The sequence below is a fragment of the Lathyrus oleraceus genome, chromosome 4, assembly GCF_024323335.1.
Source record: "Lathyrus oleraceus cultivar Zhongwan6 chromosome 4, CAAS_Psat_ZW6_1.0, whole genome shotgun sequence".
NCBI classification, from domain to species: domain Eukaryota; kingdom Viridiplantae; phylum Streptophyta; class Magnoliopsida; order Fabales; family Fabaceae; genus Lathyrus; species Lathyrus oleraceus.
The window spans coordinates 15,386,860-15,402,787 of record NC_066582.1 but is presented as its reverse complement, the minus strand read 5'-3'; the positions used below and the strand labels follow the sequence as shown (position 1 = coordinate 15,402,787).

At 32.8% G+C, this 15,928-nt stretch overlaps 1 protein-coding gene across 1 annotated transcript; it reads right to left on the bottom strand.

Annotated features, from left to right (window-relative positions):
- Window positions 1-4,019: 4,019 nt before the first annotated feature.
- Window positions 4,020-10,696, bottom strand: LOC127138426 (ubiquitin carboxyl-terminal hydrolase 23). The gene is made up of 11 exons (XM_051064877.1): window positions 10,251-10,696; window positions 9,983-10,097; window positions 9,663-9,773; window positions 9,265-9,437; window positions 8,766-9,092; window positions 8,550-8,675; window positions 7,252-7,890; window positions 7,085-7,159; window positions 6,342-6,981; window positions 5,285-5,378; window positions 4,020-4,619 (listed from the first exon to the last, which is right to left on the bottom strand). The coding sequence occupies exons 1-11, from the start codon at window positions 10,518-10,520 to the stop codon at window positions 4,379-4,381; spliced, it is 2,811 nt and encodes a 936-aa protein (XP_050920834.1). The 5' UTR covers window positions 10,521-10,696; the 3' UTR covers window positions 4,020-4,378.
- Window positions 10,697-15,928: the final 5,232 nt, after the last annotated feature.

Sequence of the window (15,928 nt, the reverse complement as noted above, 5' to 3'; positions counted from 1 at the left end):
CAAATTATTTTACGCATGATTTTTGAAATGGTAAAAAGCTGCATTTTTATCTATGAAATTTTTCTAAGTCCATACTAAGGTAATCGATTAAGCCCCCTTGGTATAATCGATTACCTTGCCTTATGTTTGAAGAAATTTTGAATTTTAAATAAATACTAATTAATTAGCCCATTGTATGATGGAGACTAAGTTAATCGATTAACCATCCATTTTTATTCATAATTTTTTAACGTTTAAAGTAGGGTAATTGGTTACCCCTCAAATGTTATCTTTTGAAAAATACTATAAAATTGTATTACTTTGTCACCTCTCTTCATCTCTAAACCTTTTCATAATCATGTCAATTGTTCATAATCATTTTCCAATAATTGTTTTTTAAATTAAGAGGTGCATGATTGACTATAAATAGAGGAATCTTTTTAATTCAAACTTACTTCTTTCTGAAATTATTTTATAATGTGTTCAAAACTTTCATAGAAACGTTTTCCACTGCATAATTTTCATATCAAATAAAAATTTGAATTCTCTTCTTTGAGAACTTAGGTATACATATCATTTGATCATATTATTTCAAGAAAGGGAAATACATTTTTACAAGTGTTTGAAAAGTCATCAAACAATCATCAATAGACAAAATTATTTCATTTGTGTCTATCTTTTGTAAACTTGTTTATCAGGTTATGATAACAAGTCTGTAAAAGAGGAAGTGGGATTCTTTCTCTTATATTTTAAAAGTATAGAAAGTGGGATGCTTTCTTACTTGTATTAGAATTTTGTAAGAGAGTCTAGTATTGAGTGTAACTAGAATCCTGACATAGTGAAACCTCTCACGGGGTGAGAGGAGACTGGATTACTCTTGTTTGGAAAGATGAACCAGGATATATCATTGTAAAATTTACTTTACTACAATTATTTTTTTGCATATCACTTCTATTTCTTAAACCAGATAAATAAGTCATCACTTCATTTCTCACAAAACCAGTAAAAGTAAACCAGTAAATTTCAAGGCAAAACGTTTGTTACTTTTCTCTAAAATTTATAAATATTTGATCTCTCTCTCTCTCTCTCTCTCTCTCTCTCTCTCTCTCTCTCTCTCTCTCTCTCTCTCTCTCTCTCTCTCTCAAGTGCGTTATGTGCTTATATCATCTGCTCCTGTAAGATTTTTGTCAAGCCTTCGAGCCTCGGTTTTTAAATAACATTTAATGTTTTTTTATATTTTTACATTTCCCGTGCTGGTGCGTATGGTTTTGTATTATGCTCTTTTCAACTGTTGTTATTGCCTTGCTGATATCCGAGGTAACTAGGGCATGCTTTTGAGCCCTACAGTTTTCAGAATATGTTCGCTATAGATAGCAGTAAATAATATTTGCTTAAAGTGTAAATGACCTTGAGTCTTTTGTGATGTTGTGTATGACTGCTTTATTTGAGAGTGTGTCGCGTTAAGATGTATGCGGTATTTTGGCGGAAATCCTAGTCAGTCGAGCGTGGCTGTTATTTGAGTTTGCTTGTGCGGGGGAAGTATTGGTACAACTTGATGTGTACGTATGTTAACTTTGCACTAATGAGACACGATTTTGGATGTGTTCATGTTTTCCATTGTACCTATAAGTATTTCGTGTAAAACTAGCTATACGTGAATATGCCTTAATCATATTTACACAGATAAGGCATGAGTCCGATTAAGTGTGGTTATAATTTGAACTATACTTACACGCCAGGGACATGAAACTGGCTAGATGCGACCATGCTTTTTGAGTTACACCCGCGACACTGAGTATCCATTGTCCCTGCCCCTGAGGTAAATCCCGATTCGAGGTGGACGTCTTCAGGCTCCATCACTCTCACCCTTGGATTGGCTAGATCCTAAGGGGGACGCACTAACTATGTGTAAATGCGTGTATTTTTTGGACATGGGGTATTTGAATATTGTATTCATATCTACAAAGCATATTTGATATAACCCTTAGGGGAATTGGTTATTGTAGTCGGAGGTATAAATCGTCTTCGACAGCTCCCTGGACTCTGAAGGCGCGCAATGGCGCTGCGGGGAATCGATTGTTGTAGTCAGACCTGCAAAGCATCTTCAATATCACCCCTGAACTTCGAATGCGCACTCGGCATTTAGGGGTTTTGATTGTTTGGGTTAGACGGGCAAAGCCTCTCTGAAAGCACCCTTGGAATCTTTAAGTGCGCAGGGCACTAAGGGGTTTTGATTGCTTTTGTCGAGTGGGCAAGGCGTCTTCAACAACACTCTTAAGAAGGGGCAAAGCAGAAAGTAGAACAACAACAGAATAATAGCATATATAATAGTGAAATATATATTGAATGGGCCAGAATCGGGTAGTTACAATGGTGAGATGTCTGACATAAGGCGATTGCGATGATGAGATGCCTAGTTCCGGGTAGCTATAGCACCATTTACATGAGATTGGTGTGAGGCATTTTCGGTGTTGCTCAACCTTGACACGAATCTGACCGGATCTTTCTCAAATTGGTAAAATTTTGTTTGTAAACCCCCGCGATAGTGAAAAGTGGAGATCTTCGGTGAACTAGAGTCTGAGCTGAGGTTTAACAAATCGAAACCCATAGATCCACAAGTGTAACTGGGTAAGACTTCGATTCTTCTACTAAGATGCTTTCGAATTTCAGATCTGAAGACCGAATGCAAAATCGTAGAAATCGCAGGAATCATAAGTCGTTTTCCAAACTCGACGCCATTGTTCCATTGCAAAATCATAAATGGAGAAAAATCATTGTTCGTCGACGATTTTGCGATGCGACACCATGGATAAAAGGTTGTGATCTCGATGCCCCTTGGATTGAGAGTGTTGATCTTGAATCGATGTTGTTGATCGGCGTCGATCTTGAATTGACGTTGCTAATCTTCGATATGGTGGATCTAGGAGATACATGTATGGTTAGCACGTCAACGTCCAAATCGTTTTAGGATTTAACATAACCGTAATAAAAGTGAAGATTAGAGATTGTGTACTTGAAAATCATTTATGAAGGTATTTATATCTTAGACTTAATGAAATAGATAGAATAAATGGACGTCGTGTTATTGAACCTTTAGACAGCATAGAACAATGGGTCTCATAGTCTTTGACTGACACGAAACATAAGGTAAAAGTAACTTCCTTTAACCATATTCAAACAATATATAAAAACATCTTTCAAAGTTAAAATTTAAACTTTGATTAATCTTACTCAAGAGTTCAACATTTTCTGCTAATTCTAACGTCAACAACAATAATAATGTATTATCCCGCTAAATAATATCGACTACAAGAATCAAGTTATGTTATAATATTGTATCAAAAGATCATGTTTTATCCAATTTATTAATCTAAAAATACTTCTTGACATTTTTTCTTATAATTCTATAACTCTTCATCTATTCTCCTTATAACATATCTCTCACAAATATTTTTACTATAGATATTACCTCAACATTCTCTCTTATTTCTAATCTTATTTCATCTAATAATCTTATCATAGATACAATCCAACATACAACCATTCCCCAACTAATGTTATTTGTGTTATATAAAACCGCTAGTTTCAATGTGATTTTTATATACTTTTCATTTTATATATGAAAAAAAGTTGTTTATTCTTCAGAAAATTCTATAAACGGCTAGTCAAGAAATTAAAAGAATAAAAGAAAAATAGAAACCAACCAATGAACATAAGCTCAATGTCATAAAAAATACGCGCTTAAAAACAGATGACAGCTGAATTGAAGCTCACATTAAATGATCATGCCAGATAGCTGTACCGACGAGTAAACTAGTACAGTGTGTGCTATTGGAAGGTCAACGTCCCTGCGACTACCATTTGAGCCCGTATTTGCTCCATGTCAGACAGCTTTAAATACCTCAGGACAGTGTAATAAAATCACACTGTTCTACTCATAAATGAATCATATACAGGATTCAAGTCAAGGACATACCCCATCTTTAAATAAAAGGCACAACAAAACGTTTCTATTCAACACATAATCAAACTCAACCCCATAAACAAAAATACAAACTTCTAAGTTTACATTACGCAAAGGCTATAACATCAAATTCATGAACAAAATTTGAGCTACAATATGGAGCCATTCCAAGAGAAATACATATGGTTTCATTTTCACTTTTCTAGCCTTCAGTTAATAGACGCCTGAACAATGAAATGAAATATGCCCTTTGGGAATAAAGGTTCATAAAATAAAAATAAATAAAAACCTCTGCTGCTTGACTCCGAATACGCCAACAAAATTTGTACTGGAATAAAGAATAAGGTAGGTGCTCTCTTCACTACATTTTCAGTGTTTCACAAATCAATGATTGTTACAAGAACCCCACAGACGATAGAATAAGGTATTTTGAAGTCATATCCTGAATGGAGGGTTCCCTGAGCTAGAATGGTTCAATTTTGCCCTTTTATTAGATTTCTCTGAGCTAAAATGCTTCAATTTTGCCCTTTTATTAGATCTCTCTGAGCTAAAATGGTTCAACTTTGGCTTTTTGTTAGATTTCTCGGTAGCAACTTGTTGGAAAATATTGGGCCCATCAAATCTCTCCTTCAAGCCCCTTACCTTCTTCCTCCTCCCCGAATCATAATCCTCATCCCTGTAAATTGTTAGGTGGCAAGATACAGATTAGTAAATATATGCAGTTATTCATCAAAATAGTCTCTATTCACACAAACAGCTCTAATTTAATAGCAATGAAATGCATATTTTAGAAGGGCATAATATGAAGAAATGCATATTTTATTCATGTATTTGGACAAAAACCTGCCCAATGTTCAAACAGTCGCCTAAAGGATGGCAGCCAATGGGGGAGAGCCGAAGCCGAAACCCCCCCAATAACAACTGGCATATGGCGCTGCCATACGGCACCATCATCCTTGATTAGTAATAACCAGTGTTATCAACAGCAGATGGCAGTCCATGGGGTAGAGCCGGAGCCGAAGCCGAAAATATATTTGGACATGAAATAAGCAAGCCTGTGCACAATTTACCACATCTTCCGTCAAAAAAAATATATTTACCACATCTTCCGTCAAAAAAATATATTTACCACATCTTCCGTCAAAAAAATATATTTACCACATCTTCCGTCAAAAAAAATATATTTACCACATCTCTCCTGAGATGTGGTAACTTTCAAGCCATTGCCTTCAAAAATTATTCAAGCATTTAATTGGTTCCGACAAAGGAATGCACAAAAACTAGAACAGACCAAATTACTTCCATAGTAAACAGGAAAGGAACCATAAATACTAAGCTCACCATTCATCCCCAACATATCCGATATGGGCAATCTGGCCGTTCTTTGACTCCAAGGGCTGAGATGAAGGTAATTCCATATCATCCCAACGTGCAACTGTATCAAAAGAGAATACATGTTACATATCACGCAGAAAAGTGCCAATATTCAAAGTACACAATGAAATGAAGGGTTGATATTCCAAAGCATTTTCAATGTAGAGTACCCCTCCATTCTCTTTTATAAGCAAATTTTGACTTTTTATATATATATATATATATATATATATATATATATATATATAATATATATATATATATATAAAATATATATATATATATATATATATAGGTCAGATACATTAATTACTTAAAGAATCTAAAATGTCAATTTGCTTATATATAGGAATGGAGGGAGTATCTATTTAGTGAGTATTCACGCAACTACTCACAACAAAACCCGCACAACATATTGATGGCACAAGAACATATATATATATATATATATATATATATATATATATATATATATATATATATATATATATATATATATATATATATATATATATATATATAGGTCAGATACATTAATTACTTAAAGAATCTAAAATGTCAATTTGCTTATATATAGGAATGGAGGGAGTATCTATTTAGTGAGTATTCACGCAACTACTCACAACAAAACCCACACAACATATTGATGGCACAAGAACACTATAATTAGTGCAGTGTGAACGGCACCACTTTACCCACCATTCTAACCCAAAGGATTAGTCAACTAGCATGATTATGCAATCCATACAGACTAGACTATGGCACACAGAAACATCCTGAAATATATAACAAGTACTTGACAAAACCAGTATGCTAATATTTTCAGGTCAAGTTGAATGAAATATGTAAACTCACTAAATATGCAAGCAGATATAATATTTAAGTCATGTCACAAGGCAGCACACAACAACTATGCAGCTCCATCAGCCAGACTAGAACTAACAAATAAAACTACGAAGATGTGGAACACAAACTTAGCGTTGTGCAGAACAAATCTGAATGTAAAATGTTAATAGAGACATACCAACTGTCTCCTCTAGACCTCGGGTGAGCATCCTCATGACACTATTATGCATTTGATCTCCTGTATCATCCTGTAGACTAAAAGATTGTCCAGCTTTAAATTCATTTGCTACTAAACACGGGGACATTTTTTCTACATTCGTAAATGATGCAAGCACAGCAGAGTCCTGATCCATCCTCTTCTTAAACTCTCCTTCAGCATTATTTTCCATCAGAGGTGCATCAGTAGATTTAATGATATCTATAGGTATATGGGAAGGCTTAGTTGGTTTACTTTCAGAAGACGGAAGTAAATGTGTTTTTCCAGATGTAGATGGTCCAACTTCTGATAATATAGCATGTTTATTCCGCTTTTCTTTATTACAATACTTCATACCCAACAAACGGCGTTTACTTTTTTTGTGATTCTTCCTACGCAGGCCTAAATTTACAATGAAATGGATGACTGGGCGCAGTTGCAAGCTTGATCCCGGATACTTCGGAAACTTCTTTTTTGATTTTTTCACTTGCTTTTGATTAAGACACAAGTCCTTTGAGGATATATTGGTTGAACCTTTAAGAACCAGTTCCTGAGAAACAACCGCATTCTCACACAATATAATGCATGCTTTCTCATTCACTGAACCATTTGAAGTTCCAACCTAAAAATAAAAGTAGGGTCAGTCAATACACCAAAAGAAAAAGCCCTAAGTATGGGCGAAGAAGGTATACGATGAACAAATTTGGTTGAGTTACTGAAATTACAAGGCCATTGCTTTCTGAGAAATTTGTGACAGAATCTTGGGCAGCAACAGCATCAACTTCAGAGGGGGAATTTTTCTGGTAAAGAATTGACAGATAAGTAATCAAGAAAACTGAAATAGAACCAGTCTGGTTCAAAGAGTATACTAAAAATGTTTTGAATCACGTACCTCCTGAGACTGAGTTGTTTTGTCACTAGCATGTCTACCAGGAAAATTTTGGGGACTACTCACGGTTGGCTCTATTGTGGGAGAATCTACACACACTTTAAAAATAGCATTCTCATTGAACTGATTAGGTCTATCAACAACTGGTGCATCTAAACTTTTCTGAATACAAGGGTCATTGTCTTTTCCAGAGTGATCTAAGGATGACAAACATTCAAGTTCTGATATAGCAACTGAGGGCTCGTCTGATGAGGTTTTCTGTGTGTGTTCCTTGGAAGTAAGTTCAGATACAGGGGTCTTGCTGTTCATTAAGTTTTCTACTAAACTGTCACTATCTTTTTGCTGAACCAGAGCATCGTTCTCACATGAAACCCTTGATGAATCAGCATTTATCAAATTTTTCTGAGTATCAGCAGTGAAAGAAGCATTGCCACAAAACTTATTTTCCACCTGACCATTTGGATGATCATTCAATGCATTGTTAGAACTTAAAGAACATCTATTTCCAATAACATTTGTCGCCACATTCTCCTCCTTAGCAATGACATCAGGCGTCCTTGGAGCTATACTTTTTCTATCACGAACATAAAACAACATATAAGCTTGCTGATTTAGAACTTCACGTTCACTGGCATGTTTGACCTGTTTGCAACATTAAAAATAGGGTTAAAAAAATTAATATAATAACACAGCAGAAAAGGGCACCTAGTGTCTGGCTTTAAGAAACTATTCCTTCAGAGAACACTTATCAATACAATAATTCACAAGTTATCTAAGGAATCCGTGAAATTTAATTCATCAGATTTAGGTACATCTGAAATATAATTCATCAGATTTATGTACATCAGACATGGGAAGAAACTATTCCTTCAGAGAACACTTATCAATACAATAATTCACAAGTTATCTAAGGAATCCGTGAAATATAATTCATCAGATTTATGTACATCTGAAATATAATTCATCAGATTTATGTACATCAAAGCACTTCCCATATCTTATGTGTATATTCAAGTTATTGGAAGGGAACGCACTTTCTAGTGAGCCACAAAAATCAGTCAAAAGGGCCAATAACTACTTATTTTTAAAAAACTAAACGTTGACGCAACAATAATGTCAAACTCCATGAGGGTAATGATTGGCTATTAGAAATAGACTATGAAGGGTTCCAGAAAAGATAGTAGCCATAACCAGATAACACAAATTGATCATTTCAAGGTATATCTATTAATAAAATTAATGCCAATAATCACACAATTCACAAGACTATAAGGATCAAAGGATATTGACATTTTCAGTACCCAATTATCATCCAAGGTATACCACATGTTATTCGAAGTGCGAACATAGCAATAATAGTGGCCAGAATGAGTACTGTAACCAGAATGAACCAGGACCCCATACAATGAGTAATGCACACCACCATCCTGCCAACAAGAGAAACTTGAAAGTAATGAGTGAAACATATCATAACCATATAATTAAGTGTGAAATAACTAAAATAGACCATTGCTTACATGTGAGCCACTGACATAAGGTTCTAAATCCAGTGCAGTGCCAAACCGAACATTCTTTTTAATCTTTAGGTTAGGGTCATGTGCGTAGAATCTCTTTAGATGAATTGCTAGCACATTAGGTGCCTTATTAATTGTTAGCTGTTTGAGAGCCTTCACTTTCTGCTTGCAACGTTGGCATTGATATTGCTTCTCCCCTCCATCCAAAAATTCTGCAGCAGTGAAATTTGCAAGTGCCTTTTGAAGAGAATCTGCCTTCAATATTTCGAGACTTAAATCCAAAAATGGATCAAACTTGTTGGAGGAATGAGAACACTGCATGCACTTCACCTGGAAAAAGCACCCAACAAACTTTTGAGCAGTTGTCATACTATGAAGTCAAAAGATGCTCTGGTTCTATTAAGATTCCCAGGTTAGGCCTTAAATAACAACATAATCCCCTATAACCTTGATTGGTAATACTTTTTCTCATACTAATCCCACAGGATCAAGAAAGAAGTACCTGACTTCGTAGACGACCACCGAAGATCTTATGAACAAAACTTTTATCAAAAGCACCAGGTGATTCGCTGGGGACTCCAGAAGGTAGGCAGCATTTATGCATCGACTCGAGTAAGTTTACCATATACTCATGTGCATCCTCTTGCCTACATTTTCGGAAATTGCGTGATATGCCTAATCTTATGTCAAGGGAATACAATTCCAATGAAAACAATCATCCATACGAGCCATTCTCCTGGGTCCAAAGGAGTAAATGCACAAACAGCAGATATACAAAAGAAGGCAAAAAATGATACTATTATAGAAATATAGCCAAGTTCTTGTCAAGTTTCAAAAACAAATAGATAAAACACAAACGAACTTCAATTACTCGTTACAAAAACACAAACTTAAGGATACTCCGCAGGTTTACAACCATATTCGCCGGTGATAATATTTGTCCAGTTGATTTGAGTGCACTACTAACATGAGTCTGTATTGCACAAAGAGCACAAAACCCAGCAATGCGACCTATAAAGAAAAATCACAAACTAAAATTAGAAATTCTGCAACAGAAGTTTCCTCTAGTCATCCATATGAATTATTCCATACCAATAAACCAAAACTACAACAATTATTTTAAACAAACAAATCCATCATCAAAACAAACACAAATCATCAACAAAATACAACCATTAACATAATATAGCAAGTGACACAGAAGTAAATGTATAGCTCACATGAACTTTGATGATTGCCACTTTGCAGATAAGCAGCTAAAGGCTCAGTATACGTCAAACACTGCAAAACTGAATTGAGAAAACAAGTGTTTCCAAGATTATGTAGTCCAGCTCCCTGAAAATTTTCAATAACATGCTTATAAATCCTAAATCTCAAAAAAAAAACATTACATTCAAATTTCATTATTCCAAAACACGTTCACTCAAATTTGCATCTCAAATTTTCAATAATCACCAAACAAATTCGAGAGAAGATTAAAAAACTCACTATTCTGCGAGAGGTGATTCCGAAGCTGAACTCGGGATCCAAACCACACTCAGAGAATTCAGAAGCATCGTGTTTCTTGGGAGCTGATTGTGAGGTTCCATTAACGGAAACAAGCTGTTTATGTTCGGAGGTGGAAGGGTTTAGGGTTTCGATGTTAAAATCATTGGAAAAGCCTTTGAAGGGTTTCTTAACAGGTATAAAATCGATTTTTCTCTGAAACGGGTCGTATTGTTTCTGTGTTTCGGTTTCGGCGATTATACTTTCCGCCATTGGATTGATTCAATTGATTCGGTAGAAGGTTCTTCGATTTGGGAATTGAAAGTGGAAAGTGTTAAAGAGAAAACAGAGCATAGCAAAAACAGAAGCGGCGAAGGGTTTCAGCTTCTGCGAAAGAGAAGCAATAAGTGAATGGTGGCTGGTATTAAACCCTACACTACACTGCCACCTCACGAAAAAAATCGACACTGATTCTTTCTCTCTCTTAATATTTATCTTTTGGGCCTGGCCCGAAACAGGCCCATAGTCTTTATGTTGTTATTTTGATAACTGGGTTTCGAAAATTTTACCTTATACCCCTACATTTATCCTTATACCCCTACATTTTATAAAAAATATCAATTTTATCCTTATATATTTTTAAATAATTTATTATTTTATTATTTAAATACTTTTTAAATTTTATTTTACATATCAGAAGACTTTGTAAAAGAATTCCGATAGTCATTTTTCACGTATTTTTTAAACTTTTTTTTATGTATCGGAAGATTTTACAAAAGAGTTCCGGTACACAAAAGTTGACTACCGGAACTCTTTTACAAAGTCTTCCGGTATAAAAAAAAAGTCAAAAAATATTTGAAAAATGAGTACCGGAACTCTTTTGCAAAGTCTTTCGGTTCACAAAAATTGACTACCGGAACTCTTTTGCAAAGTCTTCCGGTACAAAAAAAAATGATAAAAAAATATTTGAAAATGACTACCGGAACTCTTTTGTAAAGTTTTCCGGTACATAAAATTTGACTACCGGAACTCTTTTGCAAAGTCTTCCGGTACACAAAAAAAAATGTTAAAAAAATATTTGAAAAATAACTACCGGAACTCTTTTGCAAAGTCTTCCGGTATACAAAAATTGACTATCGGAACTCTTTTGCAAAGTCTTCCGGTACATAAAAAATATTAAAAAAATATTTGAAAAATGGCTACCGGAACTCTTTTGCAAAGTCTTCCGGTACACAAAAATAAAATTTTAAAAATATTTAAAAAATAAAATAATAAATTAATTAAAAATATATAAGGATAAAATTGGTATTTTTTATAAAATATAGGGGTGGAAGGATAAATGTAGGGGTATAAGGTAAAACTTTTCTGGATTTCTATTTCTTGTTCTGATCTTTTTGTTGGCACTATTATTCACACTAATATATTTATTTTTCATATCCTTTCTCATAAATTTGTTTGGAAATTATAAAAAAAAAAGACTTTTCATATCCTTTCTCATAAATTTGTTTGAAAATTAAAAAAGAAGACTTAATTATATTTTTTATCCTATTATTTATTGGTCCTCCTATTTTAAATTTAAATAGTTTCGTTTGCACTTAATATTAACTATGTTTCCATTTTTTAATTGATAAGTTACTTGTAAAACATGATAAATTATCGTATTATAATATATTGTTGAATTTTATAGATAAAAATATAAGTTAAAAATAAATATCTCATCGACTTTGTATGAAAAAATGTGAGAGAATGACTAAAACGGTTTGAATTTAAAATAGAATATCAAAATTGTTTGAATTTAAAATAAAAGACCAAAACTCTTTGAATTTAAAATAGGGAGAATAATTTCATGAATCAAACAAAATGAAGGGATCAAAATGAGTTTTTAAAAAAATAATCGTGTTTTTCAAAAATAATACCAATATAACCACTCTTTCAAAATATTTACCAATATAACAATTTTTCCAAAAAAAAAATTAACCAATGCATCATTTGCATTAGCGCATGCAATGAATTTGTTGAACATATGCGCCATTTGCATTGGCGCATGCATGTCAATTTCGTCACTAGGAGTGGCGTATGCATGTCCAATGTGTCACATACAATGGCGCATGCATAATCTACTTAGTGGATGCCTAAATGCAAGTGGCTATTTCTCATGTTCATGCTCCTTTATGTAGCACCATAACTTTAGTTATATAATTTTAATTGAATTTATATTAGTTTATTTTATTTAATTTAATTAGATCTTGGAAATAAGAGTTATTTTAGAGTTGGGAGAATATAGAGTTTCATTTAAAATTTGAGGAAAAAAGGTGTTTTGAGTAAAGAACTAAGGTGTGGTGAGAATTCGTGAGAATATTAAAATTATTATTTTAAGTGAATATTTGAATTATTGGAATAATTATTTAATTATTATTTTAATTAATTTAGATAATATTTAAAATAAAAATAATAAATGAAAATAGAGTTAATAAGGATGTTAAAAGAATTGATGGGTTGGGAAAAGTAAAAAGGAATTTTAGGTTAAATAAACAGGTAAAGTGAGGATTATAATGGGAGGGTGAAAACATAGAAATTGAGAAAATAGGCGCATCTAGGAGAAATCAAAGAGTCAAGAAAAGTCTAAAAAAGACGAGAAAAATCCATTAATCTTCAAACCTTAAGTTAAGGAGGGAAAACTTTTTACTTATGGGTATTTAAGCAGTCGGATACTGAGGGATCCTTACACTCATATCTTTTTCTACTTCTGTATTGTGATTGTAGTTGTGGCCAAAAAGGGTTTGGGCAAAATTATTTGGTCATCGATTGATATATTTTCCTTATTTTCATGAGTATTTATAAGATTGGAAGATTATTTGTATTGAATCTTATTTGATTACCTTGTTTTTGTGTGATAATCTATGGTTGTATCCTTCGGGCAAAATTTTCAATAATTGGATTTTGGTATATGAATAGTCTATAACTGATATGTGTTCGTTTTGAGTGAAAGCCATAAAAAAATCAAAATTGAAATTTATGCAAAAGTGTGTTTCTATTTTTTAACAGCATGGTCGAGAATTTTTTTGAATGACTTATTCAAATGTCATAACATGAGCATAATAACATATTATTATTTATATTATATTGTTATTTAATTATTATAATAATAAAATTGTTATTATTATCGTTATTAAATTTTATATTATATTTTTTTATGGCTTTATAGTTTACAAATGATTGTTAGTTGTATCGTATGTTATTTGCGATTTTGATTATAGTTTGACTATTTCTGATTTTACGTTCGTCAACGTTGTGTGGAAAATACCGTATCATTAGTATCTTCCATGACATGTTTAAATTGCATTGTAACATGCATAGTTGTATTATATGTACTTAATAGTAGCACGCATGAAGGATTTAAAGTTTATTATTATAGCATTCAAGAGTTGTTATAAGATATTAGGAATTTAGATTCATTTAAACTTTAATATTATTATAGATAAGTGTATTATAATATAATAGGCAGTGATGGAGCTAGCACCGATTATTATTGAGTTAATTGAAAAAAAAATATAGAGAGTTAAGTTCGATGAGTTTTAAAATTTAAATGGAAGGTATTTAATCTTAGAGTACTTTGAATTACTTTAGAGTTATATTTGTATTTGGTTTGAGTAATTCTGACGTGTTTAAAGTTGTTAGAGTTATTTTCGAATTATTTAAAATTATACTCAATGAACTTTATTTTATAATAATTATAATAATAATAATTTAATATTATTAATTATAATATTTTAGAGTTGAGTTAGAAATGTTTATTACTTATAATTATTTTAGAGTTGTAGAAATTGTTATAAAGTTGTTTAGAGTTCACCTTAAGCACTTTATTGAATAAAAATCAATAGTTGTTAAACTTTTGATGAATTGAGAGTATAAAATAAATTAATTATTATCTTATTGGTATATTTCGAGTTTTTGTTGAATTAAGGTGTAATTTTGGAATGTTGAGTAATAATATAATTTACTCTGATTATTTTTAGGTAATAATATAATTATTAAAATTTTATTATATGAATTTGAGTTGTTGATGAGTATCATTGAGATAATATGTTAATAATTTTGCATTATTGATGAGTATGTGTGAATATTATATGATTCTATGATTGAGTTATAGTTATATAATATGTTAAGTTGTTGTTCGGAGAGAATCCTGTCTAGAGAGGACTTTGTTCAGAGAGAACATATTTTTTTAGTACGAGATGTGAATGTTGTTTCTTTGATTTTTGAGTTGAATTGTTGCATGTGTGTTTGAGAATTGTTGTTGAGTCTCGTTCATTTATGTATATCGGAGATAGGTAGGACTTTGGTCCGACAAGGTCAAGTGCTCAGAGAGAGCCGATGACAGTCTCATTATTCAGAGAGAACATTATTTCAGAGAGGAAGTAGAGATATGGATAATTAAGTAAAATAACTTTGACATCCAAAAATTTAGTACCACGTGCATTCTTTGAGGAGGGGTACATTACATCATACATTTGCATTCTGAATATCGTTAGTGTTGTATATGATTGTATGGGAATGTTATTTGATGTTACTTGCATGAGAAATATATCCTTGTGGTTTAATACACCGCTAATATCTGTAAAGTCATTATCACCCATATTTGTTTATTTATGGTGTTTTGTACTCTCCTGGAGTACAGATAATCCGATAAAGGTGTAGTTGTTGTTGAGCTGGATGATGGTGTTGTTGGTCTCTTCATTTTTTTTGTGTTATTTAATTTTAATAATGCTTTGATATGTAACAATGGGATTGGGATCATTTGAATTTTTTTATTTTTCGAGATATTTGGGATTAATTTCTTTATGCGTGAGTTAAATTATTTTATTGAGATATTCAATTGAACCTGTTTGTGAGTTTTTTGTTGCGTTATTTGAAATAATTTTTTGATTGAGGTTTTTATGAACAAGAATGTGACACCCTTGATATTTTAAATAATTGGTTCTATGTAGTTTTATTTAGATATGTGTGTTCAGGGTTAGAGTGTTACATAGTTGGTATCAGAGCAAGACAGTCCACTCGGCCAGGTTTTATAATGTTGTTTATTCCCTAGTATATGACTAGTGTGTGAATGTTGTCAATATAATGCTTCTTCTAATAGTTGTTTGCTATTGTAACAGAGAAATAACTGGAAGAAATGATCGCGCAATTGCTGATGCCTTGACAACTTTGGCTCAGATTTTGCAAGCTCAGCAGAATCCACATGTTGAAGATGCTGAATCACGTGGGTTTGACAAATTTTAGATAAATAAGCCATCAACCTTCAAAGGAAGGTATGACCCTGAGGCTAGTCAAGTTTGGTTGCAAGAGATCGAGAAAATATTTTGAGTGATGGCTTGTGCAAACTCAAAAGGTACTTTATAGTACTCACATGATATCAGAGGAAGTAAAGTACTGGTGGGATAATGCTAGCCAAAGATTTGAGACTAACGGTACTGCGCTAACTTGGGTTATTTTCAGGGGTGCATTCTTGGAAAAATATTTCTCAGCTGATGTTCGTAGCAAAAAAGAGATCGAATTCCTTGAACTTAAGCAATGGAATATGACTGTTGCAGATTATGCTGCCTAGTTTGAGGAATTGTCTAGGTTCTACCCTCACTATAATGGGGGTAGAAGCTGAAGTGTCCAAATGCATTGAGTTTGAG

What these genes read in the sequence shown, in the direction of transcription:
- LOC127138426 (XM_051064877.1), bottom strand. Translation starts at nt 10,520, where the DNA reads ATGGCGGAAAGTATAATCGCCGAAACCGAAACACAGAAACAATACGAC. An exon ending in ATACCTTGGATGATAATTGG is followed by an intron (nt 7,891 to 8,549) that starts GTACTGAAAATG and finishes TGTTGCAAACAG; the next exon opens with GTCAAACATGCCAGTGAACG. An exon ending in AGGTCTAGAGGAGACAGTTG is followed by an intron (nt 5,379 to 6,341) that starts GTATGTCTCTAT and finishes CTTTTGATACAG; the next exon opens with TTGCACGTTGGGATGATATG.